Source organism: Strix uralensis, chromosome 6 (assembly GCF_047716275.1).
Source record: "Strix uralensis isolate ZFMK-TIS-50842 chromosome 6, bStrUra1, whole genome shotgun sequence".
Classification (NCBI taxonomy): domain Eukaryota; kingdom Metazoa; phylum Chordata; class Aves; order Strigiformes; family Strigidae; genus Strix; species Strix uralensis.
Window position 1 is genome coordinate 26,577,614 of NC_133977.1, and position 23,678 is coordinate 26,601,291.

The 23,678-nt window shown below is 45.7% G+C and overlaps 2 protein-coding genes across 3 annotated transcripts in view; both read right to left on the bottom strand.

The window, feature by feature from the left end:
* Window positions 1–2,719: 2,719 nt before the first annotated feature.
* On the bottom strand, window positions 2,720–9,204 carry TBR1 (T-box brain transcription factor 1). Its single transcript, XM_074872296.1, has 6 exons — window positions 8,119–9,204; window positions 7,572–7,726; window positions 7,132–7,253; window positions 6,618–6,776; window positions 5,712–5,773; window positions 2,720–3,563 (listed from the first exon to the last, which is right to left on the bottom strand). Exons 1-6 carry the CDS (start codon window positions 8,808–8,810, stop codon window positions 2,720–2,722), a joined length of 2,034 nt encoding a protein of 677 aa, XP_074728397.1. The 5' UTR covers window positions 8,811–9,204.
* Window positions 9,205–13,071: 3,867 nt separating this feature from the next.
* Window positions 13,072–23,678, bottom strand: part of PSMD14 (proteasome 26S subunit, non-ATPase 14) — a 48,481-nt gene continuing 37,874 nt past the window's right edge. For both annotated transcript variants that reach the window (XM_074873360.1, XM_074873361.1), the window contains exons 8-12: window positions 22,830–22,937; window positions 19,456–19,530; window positions 17,014–17,139; window positions 15,674–15,736; window positions 13,072–13,499 (exon numbers count right to left, since the gene is read on the bottom strand). In XM_074873360.1, the coding sequence (XP_074729461.1) occupies window positions 13,401–13,499; window positions 15,674–15,736; window positions 17,014–17,139; window positions 19,456–19,530; window positions 22,830–22,937 (471 nt within the window). In that variant the 3' untranslated portion in view covers window positions 13,072–13,400. The remainder of the gene's footprint in view (window positions 13,500–15,673; window positions 15,737–17,013; window positions 17,140–19,455; window positions 19,531–22,829; window positions 22,938–23,678) is intronic.

Genomic DNA, 23,678 nt, shown 5'->3' on the forward strand with positions numbered 1-23,678 from the left:
CCTGCCCGCGCTTCTCCCCGGGGCTCTATCCCGCCTGAGGGCCCAGGCCGCCCGCCCTTCCCGGGGGGGCACTGCCCCCCTCGGCCCCTCTCCGCGGGAGAGGGGGGGGTCCCGCCGCAAGAGGGCCGAGGCGCCCCGCGGCCGCGCAGCTCCCCCCCCACCCAGGCAGCGCCGTGAGCCCGACGGCAGCCGCGGGGCGGGCGCCGCTCCCCGTTGCCCTCCGAGGCCGCCACCACGGGCCCGCGCTCCCCTCCGCGTTGGAGGCGCAGGGGTCCTGCTCAGGTAGAGCCCCGCACCTGGTCAGGGGTGGGGGGAGAAGGAGAAGGTGAGGGGGAATGCAGTTGGGCTGCTCAGGTCCCCCCCATCAGTACCGCGACAGGACAAAACCCCCCTGGTGACTGCGCACCCGCGCTTCCCCCGCCGACGAATGAAGAATAAAAGTGGCTTTTTACCCCCAGCACCTGCGCACCCCGACCCACGCAGGTGCCGGGGGCTGGCGCCGTTCCTGAAGCCTATGGATGGGTATTTTTTAAAGGGGGGCAGCATCCCCCGAAGGTCGGCAGAGGGAGAGGTGGTGTCGTTGCAGCGGGGGTTCCTCCGCCGCTTCTCTGCTCTCGCGGCCGCCGGCGCAGCAGGGAAGGCTGCTCCCCTGAAAGGGCACCGGCCCCGGGAGGCCCGGCCGGGCACCTTCCTGAACCCGGCGGGGGCTCCCCCAGCGCAGCCCCCGCCCCGGGGAGGCGAGAGAGGCTGCGGGCGGGCAGCGCTGCGCCCCTCGCCTCTGCTCCAAGAGCACAGCACACCCACCCCCCCACCCGGCACCTCTCCCGCCTGCAAAATGCTGTCAGGGGTTTTAAGCGTCAGAAACAGGGATAATTATAAACCTCTCCAGCCCGACGGGGTTTCGTCTCCCTCGTTCTCCGGCTGCAAACCTCCACGCTTGGCCACGGGGTGCACACGCTGTGCCCTGCGTTCACTTCCCCCCCAAAAAAAAGACAAACGCGGGGCGAGAGGGCCGGCTCCGGCGGGGAGGGGAAGCGGCGGGACTGCCGCCCCCCGAGCCTGGCCCGGCGGCGGGGCGGCAGAGGGGCGAGCCCCCGCCAGCCTCGTCCCCCTGGCCTCACCCACCTTCGTACTTGCAAAACGGCGAAGTGCTTTCCAACACGACGTTAACGTTTTGCCAGGTTTATTTTACTTGTTATACACAGACGATACAAACGGGCAAAAACCGAAACATTTCTCAATGGAGCATGTACTGGTATAAATTATTCAGTTCCACAGACGTAACAGAACAAATATAAAAATCACAACATTCGATTTACAGAAGAGTCAAAAATATACACACGTTTATGACCCTGAATTTCTATTAGGAAATTTCCCCGTCGAGTGTAATCTAGACTGAATATTTAGCCTGATGCATATTTCAGTTTGTAATTGGTTTTTTTTTCTCCATATAAAAATGCGTTAATTGTATAGATTTGCTACTCAAAATTCGAAGACTTACTATTCTGCTTCGCCGGGGGGGAGACCTGGAGGGATATTAGTTCTCCTTCATTAATAGAATAAGAGGTTTACAGGAAAGATCGCTCTTACTTTCGATGTGCATTTGATTCCCCAGGAAGTCAGATCTCGGTTAGCTACTTTATGAAAAAGTCAATTCCAAAACTAAATGCAGTAAAATATACAACTCACAATTCATCTTCACTGGACTACACTATGGTTACCAACAATTCAGTCGTCTATATCTTTTTTTTTTTTTTTTAGATTATTCATTACAAAGATTTACAGCAATATAAAGAAAGAGGGGAAAACTGCAAAGAAATTTGAAAAGAGTTTGTCAGCATATTTGGCACCTGCAGGGACCAGTAATGGATTTGGCACTTGGGGGCGGGGAGGGGCGGGGGGGAATACCACAAAAATAATAATATTGCTGATATCGAGCTATTCCTTTTAAAGAAAAATACAGAGGCAGTTAATTTTGCTTTTGGAAGGCGTCATGCTACTTTAATCGACTTTCCTACGAGACGTATTTCTGTTCTTTTGAAGGGAAAGCTGAGCTATTCCTTAGCTGTGTTAGCCCAGGGCACAGCGTAATTATTTCATGCGAGGAATTGCAGAGAAAGTGAGAAACCCATTACTCGCTGCTACAGCTATGGACCACTCTACATTTCCAGAGGCATTTAGAAAGAGTGTTCACCTGGGAGGGGCAGGGGGAAGAGGGAGCAAAAGGGGGGGGGGGGGGGTGGGGTGGTGTAAAGAAATTGAAACAGGATCTAAGTTTTGTGACTTAACAATGAAAACCAAAAAAAAAAATCCAAACAAATAAGAAGGAAACAGAACCAAAGAAAAGTAATCGGTTACAATAAATTAAATACTATGTACAGGCATTTCACAGGCTCTTTTCCCCCACTATTACTGTTATCCCCTAGTATCCATCCGTGGTAAAAGGAAGGAAGCGCTGTACGGTTTGAGAGAGTCTAAGCATCCTACTTATCAGTGGGTTTCGGAGTGGCGGTGCCCCCCGCGCCCCCGGGGCGCCGCCGGCCGGGCCGGGGAGAGGGGCGGGGGGGCGGCGGCAGCCGCGGCTCTGCCTGCCTGCCTGCGCCTGCCTGCGCCTGCCTGCCGGGCCGGGGGGACGGATGGGGCAGCTAGGGGCGGGGGTCAGTGCGCTAACGCGGAGGAGTTATTGTGCAAAAGGACGGCGGGGCCGGGCGGGCCGCGCCTAGCTGTGCGAGTAGAAGCCGTAGTAGCCGATGTCCTTGGCGCAGGTCTTTTCGCAGTCCCGCTGGGTGAGCACCTCGCTCTTGAGGGGCGAGGAGCTCTCGGACACCGGGGTGTCCGAGGGGGAGATCCGCCTCCTTTTGGCCTGCTCGTAAATCCCAGAATCGGTGGAGTCGATGGACTTAATGGACGACGGCGTCTCGATCCAGCTGGAGTCGGACAAATCTTTGGGCTTGGAGTCCTCGGCGCCCGGCAAGGGGGACCGCTCGGGGGCCAGGCTCTCCGCCTCCTCCCCCAGGTAGGGGTTGCCGGCGGCCATGCGGGCCGCCGCCGCGCTGTTGGGCCAGCAGGAGAGCACGGAGCCCGACTTGCTGCAGTACTGCGGGGGGCTGCGGGCCCCCCAGCCCGAGGGGTCGGCGTAGTAGCCCAGCGGCCGCCCGGCGCAGCCGGCCGCCTGCAGCGGCAGCGCCTTGACGCCGGCGGCCGCGTAGGAGAGCAGCGTGGCCGCGTTGCCGGCGAAGTCGGTGGCCGTGTCGTAGGCGGAGGCGGCGAAGTCGAGGCGGTTGTTAGCGGGGGCGACGAACCAGCGCTGCGGCGAGGGGGCCCCCGGGTCCTCGGCTTGCTGTGGGGAGAGCAGCCCGTTGGTGTGGGGCACGCTGCGGTCGGCGCCGGGCCCCGGGCCGGCTCCTGCCCCGGGGTGGAAGCGGGACTTGGCGTAGTTACTCACGAACTGGTCCTGGAGGAAGGAGCCGGCCATGGCGTAGCGGGCCCCGGGCACGATCTGAGAGCGGGGCGAGTCGTTGGGGGAAGGCGTCAGCCGGTCCATGTCGCAGCCCGTGTAGATCCTGCCCAAGAGAAGGGGAGAGAGCTGGGTGTCCGCCGCGGCCCGGCGCCCTCCTCGGCTCGGCACCCGGCCGGCCGCGGCCCTCGGGGACGGGCGGGACGGGACGGGCGGGACCGGCCGGCGGCCGCCCCAGCGCGCTCCTGCCCTGCCCGGGGGCCCGCGCTCCCATCCGGGCTCGACCTCCGGCACCAGGAGCGCCGAGAGCCTTAACGGGGGAGGGGGAGGTTGGGGGGAGGCAGGGAGAGCAAATCTTTCGGAAGCCCTTGGCCACTTAGTGGCAGGGCTGAGATCCCCTGCTCCGGCCCGAGCCCGGCATCCCAGCGCCGTGACGTCCCGCGCGGTGACACATTGACCGGTCCCGCCATATGCGCAACAGGCAACCCGGTCATTTGCCTCGAACAGCATGAATGGCAGACTACGGAATTATATCGGCTGTTTAACACTTATTATTGGGAGTCACAGACGAACCATCAACATTTTACCGAGTTTAAATTAAGCTAATCTGTAGGAAATGTAGAACCAGACACATCCAGTGTTCCCTGCGTGGCCTATATATAATTCTCCCATGCTGGGCTGCAATTTGCGATTATAAAAACTTTAATGGATGAATAACTACTATCTGTATTTAATTCAGGCTAAAACTGTGCTTTAATTAACCCTCCACGCCTCCTGGAATTTCTTATCCAAAATAAACTTGGCCCTTAAACAAATTCAACGTGCTAGACAGCATTGAAGCTTCCCCCTCCCCCCGTCTCCTTTCAAGTGACGCCCTATAAAGTTTTTTTTTTTTTTCCCTATTAAAAAGAGAAAAGCACTTGCGGCTGGGGGCGAAGGCCACGCAGCCTTTCGAAAGGCCGCGCATCTTCCTCGCAGAGCTCCCAGAAGCGCGGACTGGCAGATACGCCGCCCTCCGTGGCACCAGGGACCGCCATGCCCCTCCCGCGGCCGCCCGGCTCCCCACCACGGCCGCCGCCACCCCCGCCCGTGGGGGACAGCGGCCGCACCGCAAGCCGCTCCCCCAGGAGAGCCGGTGCTCGGCCCCGGGCCCCTCTCGCACTTGTTCAGGCCTCGGCGTCGTTCCCACCCGTGGGTGAAATCCCGCTGCTGGGGAATGCTGGGCCGCTCTCGGAGCTGAAGGAGGCTTAAGCGGGCACTGAAGATAGGCGCGGGCTTAGGCGCTCCAAGGGAGGCCGCTCCCCGACGCAGTTTAGAGAGGAAAAAGGAGGTTTCCCCTCTCAAAGCCGGAATCCCGTCCCGCAGAGCCGGTGCTTGCAGCGGGGCGGGTGAGCTCCAAAGCCACCCGCCCCCCCGGACGGGTGGGCCGGCCTGTGCCCGCCGGCCCGGCCCATGCCCGGGGTGCGAGGGGTGCCGGTGGGCCGTGTCCCGGGCCGGGGGAAACCGCAGCCCTCAGCGCCTGCCGGGCCGGGATGTCCCCGTTCGGCTCCCGAGGGCCGGGAAAGGCGGCGGGGTGGGGGGCCGGGGGCTGGGCCCCCCCGGAGCTGCACTCGGGGCGGCACCAGCCGCAGCGAGCAGGGCCGGGCCGGTCAAACGGCGGAGCCCGGGAACAGACGGACCCGAGGCGGACGGGCAGAGGCAACACGGGGACAAACCGCGATTAAAACTTCGGAGGCTTTAGCTCCACCCAGAACGAAGAGTGGAAAATGAAAAAAATCCAACCGCAGAGAAGAACAGAACGAGACCAAGAAATTTTCCTCCGGCCACCGGCTCTGCGGACCCCGGGTTTACGCGAAGCCGGTGGGCTGCGCGGGTGCTGCTTGCGGAGCCCTTGCGCGCAAGTGAAACGGGAACTTGGAAAGGGGCGCAAAGATACGTGCCAGGAAAAACCAACAACAAAACCGGCGCAAGTGCCAAAGCGAGATGCGGACTCAGGCGCGGGCAGCGCTGTCCCCGGACGCGGAGGTGGCCTCAGGCTGCGCAGGGCTGCGCGGAGCCCAGCCGCAGGGACAGTCCCTCCGCGCCCGCGGCCTTGCCGGCGGAGCTTGCGGGTGCCTCCCTCCCAGAGGGCTCTGGAAAAGCCTGACATTACACATTTTGGTGTGAAATGAAGCCAGCCCGCATCCTGAAGCTTCCCCCCCTTGACATGTGTGTGCAGCCGGCAGAAGGGTAATAAAAAATCCGGTTTACTTACGTGTCATAATTGTCTCGGAAGCCTTTTGCGAAAGGGTTGTGGTCTATTTTCAGCTGTGTGATCTAGGGAAAGAGAGGACCAGAGCGCATGTTGTGAAAGCCTGAAAAACGTCCCCTACTGCAGCAAACGCATTTTTCAAAGGATCAAGCTCTACTCTAGTCGATCAAATTGCCTTTAAAACGTGAAAAATAAAGCTTTGGCATGCTTGTAGGTATCACAGTTTAATTTTAAGATTTACTTCATTGTAAAAAGTACGATAAAATGTAATATTTAACCCCATGTTTTGAGACGTATCAGTATTCCTACTGCATGGGTATGAATATATTTAAATGCAGGAATTAGGCAAAACCTACCGCAGAACGGTAGCTAAGAGTTTACATTTGCATCGAGCAAAATAATTAAAGCAGGAACGTGGACTGAACATATGTCATTTGAAAAAGGGGGCACCAGTCTGTAGCAAAGCCAGACCACTCCGAAACGTAGCCAGGCATTAACGAGCTTTTAATTTGAGGAAGTTGCTCCGTCACCCCCGGCGCAATCAATGAGGTTGTTAATTGATCTTTGCAGATTTAGAGCTTAAGCTAACAGTTTAACCGCTGAGCTGTTTCCGACTGGAAGATAAACGCCTCGGATAAACGCCCAGATCCAGGCGGAGCGGGCTTCGGGCCGGCCCGGCGGGGAGGGCACCGCCGCCGGCGGGCGCGGGGCTCCCGGGGCAAACGCCCAGCGGCTGCGGCCGCGCTCGGGGCTCGGCAGCCTCGGCCGAGGCGCCGCGGGGGGATAGAGGGAGCCCCATGGCCGGAGCGGCGGGGGAGGGAGCGCAGCGGCCGGGCCGGGCGGGCCTCGGCGGGTGCCCTGCGGGGAGCGCGGCCGAACGCGAGCGGGCTACACCGGGGAGCTCTTTACATCGGTGTTCTGGTAGGCGGTGACTGCTATGAACTGGGTCTCGGGGAAGGTGAAGGTCTGCACTCTGCCCGGCTGGTTGGTATCCTCCGTCCCGTCTTCGTTCACCTCCACCACATGCAAGCGGGGCTGGTACTTGTGGAGGGACTGCAAAACCACCATCTGTCAGGCAGAGGAAGAGGAGGGAGGGGGCCGCGGGAAGAGGAGGACGTGAGAGCGAGAAGGACGGGGAGAGCGATGCCCGCGAGCGGCGGGACCCCGCCGCCACCTTCCCGGGACCCCACCGCTGCCTCCCCCAGCCACACCGGACAGCGGCGTCAGCCCGGGCAACGCGCTCGGGGTCGACGAGGCCCGTAGCAAAATAAACGGGAGGGCCTTTCCCCCCACCCCCCCTTTTTTTATTTTCACCTAACGACACGATCTATAAAAAAAAAAAAAAATCCTTTCGGAAACGGCAGGATTTTGTTTGAAGCAATAAAAATAAGTCCAGCGGAGCGTCTGCGTTCCCCCCACTGACCTGCCCGTTGTTGTTTGATGCTCCTTTATTGTTTGTAAGTTTTAGTTTCCCAAAGGAGATTTCCTGGCGCATCCAGTGGGCTCCCGTGTTGGGGGAGTCGGGGTGCATGTACACCCGGTTTCCTAAGCAAAACAACAAAAAACACAACCACATCACAGTTCTCGCGTATAACCCGGTTCTGCCACGGCAGCAGCACACGAGGTCGAAGGACCCCGTGAAAGTTAGCAGTGTTTTACTGCCGAAACTCCCTTCATTTTAACCGAGAAGGACGAAAACAGCGTTTTCCGAACAGCTTTTACTTTCTCCTCCACCCTCCTTTTTTTAAAAGCATCACTGGCCCGTTCTCGTTTAAGAAGTCGCCAGAGCCAGTCCACAAAGGCTTTAATTAATCATTCTCACCTACATATGTGTCGGGAAAAGTGTTAATTGGAGGAACTTGCCTTGTACATTGGTGTCCGCCTTGCCGCAAGGAACCCATTTGCCTCCCTGAAATCTCCAGTGGTTGGGATCCGCCAAAATTACATCCACAAAAATATTGTAGTGAGCCGTGGGGTCGAGACCAGAAATATTAAAACTTAGGAAAGGGAACATGCGCCTATAAAAAGGAAAGAAAAAAAAAAAAAAAAAGACAGGAAAGAAGGAAAGCGAGCCACCGGCAGCGACAGGCACACGCGGAGGAACCAGCCCGTTGTGCTTTATCCTCACGGCTCCCGGTAGCGACCGGGAAATGAAAATCTAAAGAAACTCCTTCCCCGAAACGTCGAGCTGTCGGCGGGGAAGAGATGAGGCCAGCGGGCGCGGGGGCCCGCGGGGAGGCAGGGAGGGCTGCCCCGGCGGGCACCGGCACCGGCGCTCCCGGCGCCCAGCGCAGGGGCCCCGGCGGCGGGCGGGCGGCTCCCCTGGGGCGGCGGAGGCTCCGGGCGGCTCCCCCGGAGGAGCCCGGCGGCTCAGCCCCGACACCCGGCGAGGGTCCGCGCGGTGGCTTACCTCCCCTGCTTCGTGATGATCATCTCCGTCTGGTGCCGGTGGAATTTCAGCCAGAGTGGCCTGTTGCACAGGTAGACCTGAGCCTTGCCGGGAACTAGCCCCGGCTGGGTGGAGGAGAACTGGTAGAAAGGTGCCCCTTGGTAGGAATGGCCATACTGCTGGGGGTACGGGTAGCCCGCCGTGGGGTAGCCTTGTGGAGAAGAGTTGGACAAGAGGCTGTTATAAGCTCCGTTGGTGATCACAGGATGGTGAGCCATGTAGCGGCTGGGGCTGGCGATGGAGAAGGCTGGGTGAGCAGGTCCATGCTGGCTGGGGTAAGGGAACATGGTACTAGGAGCAGAGGCAGCAGACTGGGGCTGGCTGGACTGAGAGAGCAGATAGCGATCTGCAGCAGATCCATCGAAACTGTGACGAAGCTCAGAGACCCCGTCCAAGACGGGAGAGAGTTTATTTCTCTGGACGTCCCCTGGTGTGTCCTTGGAGTCAGGAAAATTGTCTGTATCTGACTGATTCGTCATCCCCCTGGTAATTTTTTTCAAAGGTGAACTTCTCTCCAGGTTGTCAGTGGTCGAGATAATGGGATGATCATGCAAGGCAAGCTCAGATCCGCCTGCATGTGGGTAACTGCTGCTCACATTGAGAAATTTCTTGGAGAGCATGATAGAGGGAGAAAGACAATGCTCCAGCTGCATAGCTCTAGCACCACAGTAATAACCCTTCAGTCCCTGGATCTGAAAGGGCTCCTTAGTATCAGAAGCTAGACATCCTGGGACCCTCACTAGACAGAAAGCACTTCATCCACCAAATGCTTCCCAAACGTTTGATTTACTTTTTTTTTTTTTTTTTTTTTTTTTTTTTTTTTTCCTCCCTGGGAGAAGAGATTGGCCAATTGACACTATGCAGCAATCAGGAAAGACTCACTTTTGATCTTGCTGCTTGTGGAGAGGATGAAACGGCTTCTGCCATTGGTTAACCGCTGACAGTAATTTAATTAGATAGACATTAATTAGGATAATCACCTGGCTCCTGGTCGCGACGATCATGGCAAATTGAAGGAGATGATTTTATTGTGAGATAGAAGGAAGGGGAAGGGGGAAGGGAAGAGTGTGTTTGCTGTAAGAACTCATTATTATGTGACCTTTCCAGCTTTTTTTTTTTTTTTTGACTACGGCTGGAAGATAAATCCAAACCCCTGCGATTCCCCAAATATTGCGCGCGTGTCCCCCGCCTTTGTGTGTCAGGGAGGAGACCGGGCGCTGGGGGCTTCAGGGACCGGCTGCGAGGGGAGCGCCGGGCTGGGCGGCCGCTGCCCTGCGCTCACCTCCGCGGTTCGCCTCCCCTTTCGGGGCGCGCAGCCCCCCTCCCCCAGTGCCGGGGAGCGACCCCCACCCCCACCCCACCCCCAGCGCAACGCCCCCACCCCTTCCCACCCGTGCCTGCTTCGCGGGGGAAAATACACCCTCCGTCCCCGCTGAACGGCGGCCGCGTATCGTCTCTTTTAAGTTCTGAAATAATCATAAGCCCCGCAGCCGAAGTGCCCTAATGTATCTGCCGCGATGTTTACGGGTTCTTTAGTAAATAAATATTTTATCTGGGAGCCGTGATGCCGGAGATTATCGGCAAAACAGCGTGGAAGGCATCTCTCTACCCATCCGGCTCCGGTTTTCCACTTGATGCCTGCTTTCCCTCCGTGACTCAGTCCCGCAGGCAGCCCTAGGAGGGGGGAAGAGCTTTTGTAACGCGGTTGTCAGGAGCCGCTGCCTCGCCCGGCGGCGGCGGGCGCGGGGAAGCCCAAACCGCGCCGGAGCTGCAGCGGGAGCCGCCGGTACCCTCTGCCTGGGGGCGTCTCCGCCAGAGCCGCGGGCCCAGCCGAGCCCCGGCCCCGGGGTGCGCACCCGCGGGGGCTGAGCGCGGCGCCGCGGGCGACCGGGGGGGCGGCGAGGCGGGGGCGAGCCCGAGCCCTGCGCTCCCTCGGGGCGGGGGCTGCGGCCGCCCGCCCGCGGGGACCCCCCGGTAGCGGGAGGGACCGGCCGGCGGGTCCCGCAGCGTGCCCTCTTGAGCCTCGGGCTAATGGAAAGCGGGACCTCCGAGGTGTGAAGATGCGCCTGAAGAGTTCGGGGGACTCGCTTGCCACCCCGCCTCTGGCAAGCATCAGTCTCAAGCTCCCTTCCTAAGCAAGCTTGTGAGTTTTTAAAAGCACCGTTTCTTTGCCCGGGGAGGAGCTCTCCTGTTCCATTTGTCTTAGTATTTTCCCCTTAGTGGTTTGGACCTCAAGTTATTTTACAGACCCTGTCTCTTTCCAGGTGACATCAGCAGCCAGCTTCAAATTCCACCGATAGTTAACGCAGCCTGGACCATCACATAATAAATCCAAGACCAGCATGTCATCATCTGAAGCCAGGCTGAAACTTCACAAACTCAAATCCAGAGAAGACTAGAACCAGGATGACTTGTCAGAATGTGTATTTCAACGCTCTTACATCCCATGGCCATTTATTTTTCTGTTGCTTAAACCGTGAGCTAGTTCGGTTATTTGGTGTTTCATAGAAGCCAGCATACGCACACTCTGCAAGGAAATTATTCTAATAATTTATGAAGCAAAAAGCAAGCAGTTCACTGTTTTACTCGCAGTCGGGTGGTACAGCGCGTGCAACTTTCCATCCCACACCTTCCCCTTTCAGTGCTAAGAAAATAGTTTTATTAGTATCAGTCCTAACTAATGTTTCCAATACTTGTTTCGCCAGTGTGCTCACCCCTCCCTTTCCCTGCTCGAAACCAGCAGAAAGGTAATGGACTTATATAGGCAGGAGATGAGTTGAAACAGAGACAAACCCTGGGAAACGCTGCCCTGAATTACAGAGCTACACCCATATAGATGCAGAGCTGCAATGAATTCAGTGGTATACTGCCAATCACATGGAAGTGCTAATATATGCCAAAAATCTTCCGTGCACAACTCCTAAACTGGTATAATAGGGGGATATGCAATGGCAGGTGGTGTTATAGAATCGTCACAGAAAGAAGGAGAGAGGTTTGCTAATACAATATGCCCGTCCTTCGTGCTGACAGGTGACGAGGGGTCAAGCTGCTAATGAAGGTCTGCTCCACTGCGGCTGGAGGCTCAGAAGGCGGCTGCTTGAAAACCTCTTTCTTCCTCCAAGATGGTATATGGGCTGCTGCTTTTCAGGTTACTGCATGCACACGTTCTTCCAAATCCGCTGTGCAGCTCCTAAAGCACTGGACAAAAATGAGGAAAGATGCCCCGAAAAAGCCTTTTGATTATTACTGAAACATCTTAGTAAAGGGAGAATTGTGCCTCCAAGTCAAACTGAGGAGTGGATAGAAAGCAGGGTACCACAGCACAAGCTCATACTACAGATCTCCCTCTCCAACAGACTCCCTTCAGCTACCCTCTGCACGATGTACATTTGTCAAAATTAATGTAGAATATGCAAGACTCCCTGGTTTGTCTCCCTGCTTACACCGGCCTTTCACGCATGTATACACTGCAGCACTGCGATAGCTCCTCTCCTGTTCTGCAGTGCCATGTTACCCACGACCTGCCAAACTATGTCTCCCTCGTGGTGTTACACGTGTGTGTGGGAGTAGATAGCGGCAGGGATGCAGAGCCCCGCTGGCAGATGAGCCCTGGGGCAGGTCCCCCCATCAGCTCCTGCCCCATCTCACCCTGGGGTGCACACATTGGACAACGGCAAGGCCCAAATACAGCCCTCCTCGATGATAGGCAGGTTTTTAGTGCAAATTACCAGAAAGCACTTCCATTTAACTATATGCAGGCAAATGTAGTTTGGTATGTCTCCATTTTCCCAGTCTGATATTCTACTGCCTACTGTGGGGGCAGAGGGAAGGCCATAAGGAGGGCAGCTGCAAAAATCTGCATGTTTCCCTCTGAAGTAAGTGCATGCTAAATATACTTTGAGAGAGTGTTATTCTAAAATAGTATATTAAAAGGCCTAAATAAGAAATTCCAAACAAAAGAAAAACCTTTGAATGGTAATAAGTAAATAGAAAATTACTGGGCACAAAGTGAAAAATAAGACAATTTTATAGGCTATTTCTTTAATATGCAAGAAGTCAAATAAATTTAAAAAAATAATCTTCAACACAAAAAGATGTATTGAGTTTTAAAATATATGTCTGCCACAACTGTTGCCATTTATTTTTTTTAAAAAAAGTAAACAAAATATTGTGAGTGACACAGAAAGAGAACACTTCTGCCCAGACAAAAGAACCAAATCAGCCCAAGTACCATCCAATACTTAAAAAACAACAAAGCAAAAAACCCAACCAGACTCCTGCCCAAAACCCAAAGTCACTCCCCAAACCTAGTTATTTGGGCTTGCCTGCTTAAAACCAAGCAGCCAACCCACCTGCCTTCCTGCGAGTGTTTCCCTCTCTAGTCAGTGGAAACGGTTTTAAATATCATATTGTAGTTGGGACTCTTTCCCTATATTTATATATATGGACATCTTATGTACGTTCTCTTTCGCAGGAGGGAGGGTTCATATAACCTAGAACAGCCTCTATCACTTTAATGTTTATTCTCAGAATACTGCTATTTATGACACTGCTTGTGAGAGTTGTGTGATTCAGTTATCAGCATAACTGAATTCATTTTCTTAAGGTCAGTTGTCTTCTGTGGATATTAGGGTTGAATAATATGGAAAAGGAATCAGCTGGGAATCTTCAGCATTTTGGTTTTTGTACATTCTCAGAATTCAGCTCTACTACAAATTTTTAAATATTTTTTCTTAATCTCAATGAGAGTATCTGGTAATCAATGGGAGCCAAATTTCATTAGAGAATTTTTGCTGTCCCAGAAATTAAAGTCTCAGTAGTTTTACAGTGGGTAGAAATAAACCTTTACCAATACTTTTCCTACACTGTTAATTCCCATCATCCTTTCTCAAAAAAGGCCTTCCAGAACTTAAGACAGGTTTGTAAATGTATTTTTATTATGTTGCAACAATCAAAATATATATGTACTACTGATTTTTTTTTCCCCAAATATTAAATGAAAATGTAATACATATTTTCCCACATTGTGTTCTTGAATGCTTTGGAATCTGTAAAGACCCTGACATAAAGAAACTGAAGCAACTGCACAATTAAAGACTGAAAGGTGTTACAGTGCTGCACTTACATTGCAAATGAAGTCAGATGTCTCTGTTTAATCAAATATAGCCTCAACAGTCTCTGTTTTGTGAGTATTAGAAACAATAAACAAATATACACAGAAAGCATCACAAACAGTGAATCAGTTATTTAAATACGACTGTATCCAACATAGCAGCTAAACACTGGACAATGTTTGAGGTCATCAGCACATCCACATGCTCTTCTAAATGACGTTTGGGGTCCTGAAATACAAAGGATGCCATGAGAGAAATGACTGGAACACATCTCTGAAGGATTTCATTTACTTCAGGTCTATTTAAGGTGACTGTGAGTTAAGGAACACAGGCCAGTAATGCTCCTAAATTTTGCATTCTAACAAGACCTAACAAATGACTGAATTTCCATGAGTAAGATTTTATTAGTCCACACTATCACTCAGATAAGTTGAGGACAGGTTTAGGAAATACATTTCTATCCAGCATCTGAAGAGTAACCATGACAGCTGTGAGTTTTAGGGACAACACACAATATGTGAAATTTACTATACATCTCACCAAGGCCAATATTTTAATCTTAGTTCTGGTACATTGCAATTTGTTTACAGATCTTTGCACAAATGTGTTTTAATCCTGTAAAGACCCAAACCTGATCTAACACAGTCTTTGAATAGTTGTGTTGACTGCAAGAAAATAAGCATATTTATATCCATAAAAAAAATGAAAAAACCACAATGTTATGTTCAAATATTCTGAAAAATTGAACATTAAGCCTGAGCAGCATTCTGAAAATACACATCCCCACACACTATTACTCAATTGATGTGGGCATTTGTGGGCATCTGCATAGAACAATAAGATTATTTCTGGTTGAAAACCACACTCATGCACTTCTTCAGTTTCAGAACTGAGATTAAGTAATTAATCTCCAAATACTGAAAAATTATTAGGCATATTTAAAAACCATCTCTAAACTTTACTGTGGTATTATTGTAGCATTTTTGTGTGTAAATAAATTAAAATACTGAAGACAATCACGTGGGAATTTTAACTTTTCAAAAATGAATTATTGTCAAGATGTAACGAACCCATCTAAGTTTATGTAAAAGTGTACTAGAAAATCTTTCTTAAATACCTCATTTTCAAAGATCATACAGTTCTCCAATATTCTCTCTGTTCCTAGCAAATTATGCGACCTAACAACATAATATCCCTATTGTGAGCAGCTGTTTGTTTACAAAGGTTTTTATGTAAGTTGCATAAAAAACCACATGGAAATTACTTAACTGAACCATTTTATAATTTAAAGAAAACACAATAATTTTATCAGGAAAAAATTTCTTTTTAAAGAACTATATAAAAATAGGTTTTTTTTCACGTACGCGCAATGATTTAAACAACTAGTGAAGCTCAAATTCTGTTTGAGATGACATCATAACCCTTAAAATACAACCCTTTTTACATGTTTTTATATATATATTTATGTATGTGTAGGTGTGCATAAACTCCATTGTTCTGAATGCTACAGAAATACACGAGTGACTGAACAATAGTGCAGATGTGTTATGACATAGCTGCTAGAAGCTGACACATAAGAGCAATCCAGAATCTTTTAAATTCTTCTACTGCTACTAGCAATACAGTAAATACTGGTTCTTTAAGGACACACTGGATATTTTTAAAGCTATTTCTTGTTTCCACTGCCCTTCTTGAATTTGAACACCACCTCTTACAAACTTGTTTTGCTCTCCCTCACCAAAGCACATTTTCTTAACCTTTATGTTGAAATCTAATGTAGAAATAGTTTTCCGTCGAGTCTTCTATAAAGACGTTATACCCTGACATTGCAAAGGGATAGAATGAATTGAGTGGGTGTTTTCAGTTTCAGCTGTGGTCCTAAACTGCCTTCTTTCAACTGCAATACAAAGCAACACAGCTTACTTCCATACGTGTGTATTGGAGCTAAGCACTGTCAGTGTGATCATGAACTGAGGATAGGGGTGAGGTGGCTCTTTAGCCAAGATAATGTATAACCAACACTCCCACTTTTTTCAATTATTACTAATTTTTGAAAGTCTCCACAGTTTTGGCCTCTCTGACAGAGACTTGGATATCTTTATGCCTTTCTTGAAAAGAAGTTTAAAAAAATAAGAAAAGAAAAACTAGCAAATCTCAACACTGCTCCTTACTATGTAATACAAAACACACGTAGAATGAAACTCACACATATTCTGCCCATGACCTATAGCCAAAAGCCTTGTTCCTTACACAACAATCTTCAACAAAAATAAACTCATATTTTTGAGCATTAAGAATATCTTGCACGTAGAACTAAAATCACCTACGCACATGTAAAAAAATTAATATTTAGAATGAACGAAGCGTATCATTCCACCTCACTCTAATTCATCACACCTCACCTGCTTGCCAACATTTTTTATTGCCAGCTGTTCAGGTGTCATCTTATCTTCTTCTTCAACAGCCTGTGAAAGAAACAGAGAAAAGGTCAGTGTTTCAGATTTCATTTACTTTTTTCCCAAGCCACAAGATTCTCAAAATATAATTCTCTTTCTCAAAAAAAAAAAAAAAAAGAAAAAAAAAATCAAACAGCAACACATTTCAGAAAGTCAAAAGGAAAGGTACTTCAGCTTTTCAGCAGACGTGGCTTTAATTACTAAGTGTTAGTGCAAAAGATCAAGGCAAATACTCATGAATGGTTTTATTGTCAGATATTTACAAAACTGTTTTTAAGCAAAAATCTTAAATGAGCGGTATCAATGCTTAAAGATAATTGAAGATAGTTAACCTAGAAAAGCAGAACCAATGTTACCTTCATTGTTTCAGCTACTGGAGGTTTGATCTCAATACATTTTTATACTGTTTAAAGTCACTTATTTTAATACATATTTTATAAATGTTCCATTGGTTTCAAACACAGTGTCTTTATAAAGTAAATCCACTAACTTAAGTAGTGAACATAATATTGAATTTTGGTTTTAAGTACTTTAGAAGTTAAAAAAATAGCACTCATCAAGAATGACATGCTTACTACTCAGAGGATGCTTGTTGAGATCTAGTATTTATAAAAAAATATTACTAAGTGTAACTGACAGTATTTAAACAGTACAAAGAACTGATTCCTCTTTCTTACAACACCAATAATAACGTTTTAACCTAAAAAGAACACTGAATTAGGCTCTAGAATGTATTCTAAATACTTAGTATCTATCTACTGGAATGATACAGATAAATAACCTTTATTCTGATATACTGGTCAAGTAGTCCTTGACTGAAGAATACAATCAGTCGCTTATTTTGATCTACAGGAACCTTATATTCTATTCACCAAAAATACAAAATCGATGTGATTACTCAAATTTCAAAGGAAAACATGTAATTAAACACTTTGTTAGTTCAGGGCAAAGTGTCAGGCAGCAAAGCCAAGAGCTAATAGGCAACTTTACATGGAAATAATACAAAGTTGATTAATATGAAACACAGTCTCCACAAGGCCATTAAAGCCACACTTGTGCCTAATTTAACCAAATCCCAAGAAACTCTTTGCTGAAAACATATTATACAAATCAAATAAACACCAAGGTCCAGAAGAGTTCCTGCAACAATCATTTTGTTATTATAGTCTAGTCCTTTACAAGTCTTTCCGAGTAAGGCTGGATAATCAACTTCTGAAATTAAGTAATACATGTCTTCACTTCATAAACACAGCTACAGTTATACTATTGTTATGGGATATGTATACCTTGTTGTAATTTTTAGCTAATTCTAACATCTCCTTCACTACTGTTTCATTGAGTTTGCAATGTTCACTGTAGTCCTGAAGTGTCAAACCTTCCATCCAACTCTTCTTATGCAAATTTAGCAACATCTGCAAAACAAAACCTCTTTAGAGCATTCATTATAAAATACATTCATAATACTATGAAGATCTCTTTGTCAGAAAAACAATTTATAAGAGTAAGAATGTAATAAAAAATGTATTGATCTTACAATCTTTGAATACAATAATCAACTATTCTGCTAGAACACACAATAGATTTTGCATAAGTTTTTAAAGATCAAACTTCTTGAACCCTAAATATGAAAATGAGGCATGTAAACCAGGGCCACACTTACTTTGACAGGAATACTTAGGTTTTTCTTTTGTAATTTTTTATTTTTACTGTAGGGTGAAAATGCACAACTGCATTGTAGGAGAGCTAAGAGAAAGGTGAATATTTTAACTGCCAAATAAGGAATGGTTGAAGCTTCTGGCCTCTGATGAAGCTGAAAAATATTTTAATGCTTAGATTAAATGTATGAAGTAGTTATTTAGGCCTCACTGATTATCCTGAACTGTATGCAGGCAGCTGCCACAGTTGCGACGAACTTCAAAAGCCAAAGCATGACTTGTGTGTTTGTCCTTGTATAAAGTAAACAGCCCTAAAAACAACATGATAAAGTGATGCAGAGTTTTGATGGTGATAAATGCAGGGACTATTAGAAATATCTGAAATGTTTTGCTTGACACTCTGATGTCGTTCCTGAAAGAGTGAAGGGATAACTACAAAGGCAATTTCCTGATTTTCATGAAAAAAAAGTATATTTTGTGGATCTTCTGCACACTTGAGGACTGCAGAGAGGACCCTTTCAGCAAACAGTTCCAGCTTGCCTTCAATTTGCAAACATTTACTACATCTTTGAGAACCTGTAAGCCCTGTAATTGCTATCACCTGAACAAAAGTGCCTGTTTCATCCTGTGTACAGCTTCCAAAGAAACCCAGCTTTGGAACACAGGAACCGAGTTGAAAGTTTGTGTCATAATTTTCATTAGCAAGATCTTAGTTACTAACAGAAAGAGTTGAAGGCAAACTGCATATGGACAGTTTAGCTAGGCTATCCGGATTTTAAAATTATGGTTTAGTGTGATGGGCTCCTCATCTAATACATGAAGCATGTACTCTTCTTACTACAGATGGAGATAACGGATCAGCACCACCATGAGAGGGGTTTGAGATATGCATGAACCTGTCTTATCAAAGATGTGTGGAGATAGGGAAACTTTAATCTGTGAGGCAGCAACTAACTCAGTCAAGATTATTCTCCTACTTGCAAAGGTAGTAACTCACATATGTCAAGACAGTAAAGAAAATACACACTGGGAACTTCAGAAAAGACTGGATTGGCCACACTGTTGTATTTGAATGGAAACAATAACCTCCAAAAGCTTCATGGACATTTCCTGAGAACTGGTTTTGTTGAATCAGTTACTCTTTTCAGTAACACTGAGGTCTTGGATGCCTGATACCATCCTAAAAAGGGTTATGCATTTCACAAATTCTTTTAAACTCCCCGATTTGCATGCACATTCTTCCATTATTCATTTTTTTAATTACTTCTAGCCCTCTAAAAGTCAAAATTAATGAGAAAACTATTCTGACCATTTCATCATGAACTCTAACTCTGACATCAATTTATAACCCTAAAAAGACCACGAACATACATAGGCATAACTGAGGACAGAATCTGGCTTTTCAAGAATTAACTTCTGTAAGATGAGAAATAAGCTTTTTTTCTTCTTTCGGTTTGTTTCTTGGTTGAGATGTCAAGCTAGATTTTACTGGTAACTGAGGAAGTTTGATACAAAAGTGACAATATTTTGTCAGTAACTGAACAACATTTTTTCTGTAAATGTATGACATCACAACTTCCTGATATTCAGTGAAGTCTTGGGCAGCTCCATTCATACCAACTGGAAGCCCCTTCTGTCAAAGTGATTATAGCCAATAAAAATTTGAGATTCCTTAGTTATAGAATTCCATTTTGGAAAATACAGTCTTATAGCTTCAGGAATTTCAGCCTGTGAAAACCTAAGGCAGCTAGTATGTCTTTTAGCTTCATCACTGACAACTTGAAACTTTGCACAAACCTGTTAAGTGCAGAAAACAGCATGAGGACTTCCCATAAAAACGTGGACAAAAAAGATGTCAAACTATTTATATGAATAATAGAATGTGGTTTTGGAAGGTTTGTTTCATCATCATGACTACACATTTAAGTGCTTTCTGGAAGAGAAGCCATCTACTCCAGGAGAGTTAAAACACACCTACTGAAAGTATCAGCAGCTGAAATCAGAATATTGCCCCAAATCTTAAATAGTTTGTATAACGTTCTTTGTCCTCTGAATAAAAGCTGAAACAATTACCTTCTGTTCTAGTTCATTCTTCCTGTAGTTGATGGTGATGGAATAGTAATGTCTGTTTAGTCCATGAATTAATGCCTGTAAAATTCAGGGAAAAGTTTGCATAAAAATTACCCACCTCTGAAATTAATAAATATTAGAAGGGAAGAGTTAAATACAGCCATCTTCAAACATCACTTAAATAAAAGGAAAACCACAAAGAAACAAATACACAAAGACTATAAGTACATATCAAGTAAATATACCTGTTCCTATTTCTCTTTCAGTGTTCGTTAACTGACAGTTACATTTTCTATTTCTAAACCATGGATTTTTTCACACGGTAACAACTATCAGAGGAAAAAGTGGTAACTGCCTGCAAACATTTGACCGATACATATGCACAAACATATTTCTCTCAAATCCTTCCTCCCTCAATAAATTTGGTTATCATTTCTATTAAAATATAAGGCTCTTTCTATTGCAAACAAAAGAATGTTGGCTATCTTTATTTACAATCACTGCCAACCCTCCCAAGTTCCTTCTCTAAGGTACAATACAAAGAGAGAGTAGCTGAAGCAGTGATTAAACATGTCAGGTATCAGTTAGACTGCGCATCAAATTAAACTTGGATATTAAAGCTATTTTTTTAAAAAAACTTTAAATGAAAAAAAGACTCTCTCCTTATAATTATGCCCTTTGCAAATTTGTCCTTAAACTTGTACATCACAATCTGATTGACTAAGATTAGGTTAAGTGACACCTATAAGCATGTATCTTCTATTTTGCTCATGTGCATTACATTTTTTTTTTTCTTATATTTATGCCTTAAGGGTGAATTGGATTAATATTTGGGGGGTGTGAGGGGTTAAAATTCTATGATAAATCCTCATCACAACTAAAATAGTCTATTTTCCAAATAAAATTTTATATATTTCACTTAGAAATATGATAAAATCACACATAATTAGTGGTAAATATTTCTTATGTTCCAATCATTCCACTTATTTATGTTTAAATATATTCTTCAGTGCTATACAGAATTAATGTGTATTTGCACCTTATGCAACTTAGTATTTCAGCATTCCGAAATTATCTGTATGAAAGTTGAAAATGTTCTTATACATACACTTTAAATAGATTTCTTTTGCAAACACATATACAAAGATACAAATACTTGAACGGTTACATTTAAAAGAACCAGTTACAGATAACCTTCACTTGTGTCACTTATTATAATTGAAATTGTAAAATACAGGTTCTATCATCAATAAAGTAATTTATGGTTCAAACTATTAGCAATAAGTAGTTTCCACTGCCATTTTCTTATCCCACTCAAAATGATTGCATATGATATTTTGTGGTTTGTGTTTAAACTCAGTTGTAGATGCTTAGGGAGTTTTCTAAAGCTCCTAAAATTTGACAAACATCTTTGCCTTCCCCCACTATCCTCTCCCCTTCCAAAACTGCTCTTTTAAAGAGTGAAGCAATGTAAAAGATAAACAGCTGTTCCACTTCAAATCTGAACAGTAGTTGTAGTTTAGCTACTGCAACAGGTTAAAATAAAACCTATAAAACACTTTAAAGCAAAGCTTGTTCTTCATGTGTTTTGTTTCAAATGGAAACCGTAATTCCAACAAGCCTTACAAATCAGATGCCCAAAGAGCAGGTAAAAACAGCTGCTGATAAGGAAACACAAGAAAAAACACAAAAAGGGAATGAAGTCAAACCATGTACTATTCTTATTCCTGAGATTTTGAGAAATGTTTTCAAATCCTTGCTTCTAGCCCAGCCGAAATCAATATTAAGTTTGCTGCTGACCTCAACTGGGTCAGAATTTTATTCACGACCTTAGAATAAAAGCAAAACAACACTGCAAGAACCGTTGCAGTTTTAATAACAGAGTATCATTTTAAACTATGATTTTTAGCTTAACAGTGACATTTGCAACAGCTCACTGCCAACTTGCAAAAAACCAACACAAACAAAAAATACCCACTCTAACAACAGAAACCCAAAACTCCCATGGCCAAAATATGCCACACTGTAGGGACAGTGATCTTAAAATAACGAAGTTGAACAATACTACAGGGGTTTACAAGGGAGGTCATTACACATGGTCCAGAAAAGCTCAGTTAAAAAAGCCCTGAAACGTGCAAGCATGGGCTTGCCTATATCCAATCAAGAGTATTAGCTGCCTATTTCATACTCATTATAGTTCACAGTTTTTAACGATTCAAAAAATCAAAAGTAAAACAACAACAACCTCCTGAAGCAGACTCTTTAATAGTCTGATTTTTTTGGCTAGTATTTTTATAAATAGTAAAGGGTTTTAATGCATTAGTAATAAAAAGAAAGATAGGGGTACAGTGATCTAGCAACTCCCAAAGGATGGCTCTCTTACAACAGAAGTTTAGACCTTATTTCAGTTTTACTGTGACTAGTGTACAGTCTTTTTCTTGGACATTTATGTAGCAAATATTACATTTACTGTTCAAGTAACAGATCAAAAGAGCAGGAATTAGGCATCATGGTTGCAAGTACACGTACGTTTCAGAGTGTATAGTAAGGGGAAGAAGTTTTCTGGAGAGAAAAAGGGAAAAAACATTGAGGCAGAAGAATGACACAGATAAAAACACTAATCACTCCAGAGGATACTTGTTTCAGGACAGAAACTATTTCTCAAAATAAAGGTTTGCTTCATTGAAGACCAACATTTATGTCTTACTAGTGAAAATCAACTTCAGAAATCAGATTTTGAATATCTAAATTTCACAAATGCTTTCAAAGAAATATAAGACAACATACTCAAAAGAAACATTACAGTTGAAGCCAATCAAATATCCTATTTACCCATTGAATTTCCTACTCCACAATTTTTTCAGCAAATTACTGCATTATATAAAAATCAGAGATTAATTATTTAAAACACAATACAAGGTTAAATCTAGATTACACATTAAGCAAGAACCTACACAAGAATACAGTAGAAAGACAAGATTATTAATGAAGAGGGAACTTTTTCCATCATTTGCTTCAGAATAATTTATCTTTAGGAAAGCTGAGATGTTAATAAGAGATAGTTTTTAAATTGCAGTACTGAAAACAGTACCTATCTTGCATCGCATGACATCAATTGTCACTTTTAAAAGTTTGCACTTCCATAGATCTGTACTTTAACCTTTGCAGTACATACTTATACACGAATTCACACTTAGGTAGCTAATTTAGGGCTCAATTTTTAAACCCTTTACATACGTAACCCCACTGATGAATCGTATCAATTACAAACGCATGCAGAGAAATGCTATAGAGAGAACAATTTGTAGCTTAGGTACCTTTCCCCAAAAATGCTGAATAAATCTTGCAATTTACAGAACTATCAACACTAGCTTTACCTGGATAGATGGCTTGTTTAAGTGACCCAGATTTGAAGTTGTTTGTCTTGGTTCATGTCCCAAGACCATCATATTAGCATTGATCAATCTGAAGGCATCAATAACAACCTGTAAAAACAAGATGTCAAGTCAATTCTTTTTAGAAAATGCATCTAATAGTGCCAAGCAACAGTGGACAAGGCACAATCAACTCTCATCTGGTTTTGGCCTTTATCCAGAAAATCATTTAATTATAATATTAATAAAAAAGAGCCTCCTGCTGGCTATGCTATCAGCACACTACACTACCTTGTATTGTAAGGTGACACCAATTATTACCTTTTCCATGGAGCTGTAAGTTTTTTATACATAATATCATCATATAACATTGAATTTTTATGTACACTTACTCTAAGCTTCAAAGGTATGCATATGTTTGTCACCTAAATCTCATCCAATCAAAATGAATGACAGAGAGAGTCTAAAACTGAAAGTGAGCACAAGCTAAGGGACCGAGTCTAAAGCCCAGTCCTGTCACATCAATTATACTACCACAATACTTGAAATGACAACAAAATTATAGCCAGCAAGGAACTTGCCCCATGTATTCCCTTCTAGTCAGATGCTTTTTGCTTCTTGTGACTACGAAAGGGTCTATAAACTGTCTGATGGATTAAAAAGTCCTTGTCAGTGTCATGCTCAGGAGTAAAAAATAGAGTAAAAGAAAACCAAGGTCATTTATGATTTAAAGGTACACAGTAGGTAGTATTCAGTGCTTTTTCATTGCAAATAAAGTAAAACCATCACTGATTTTTATTCTGTCCTGTGCTGAATTTGTCTACGAAAATCTATGGAAATAGGATTTCATAG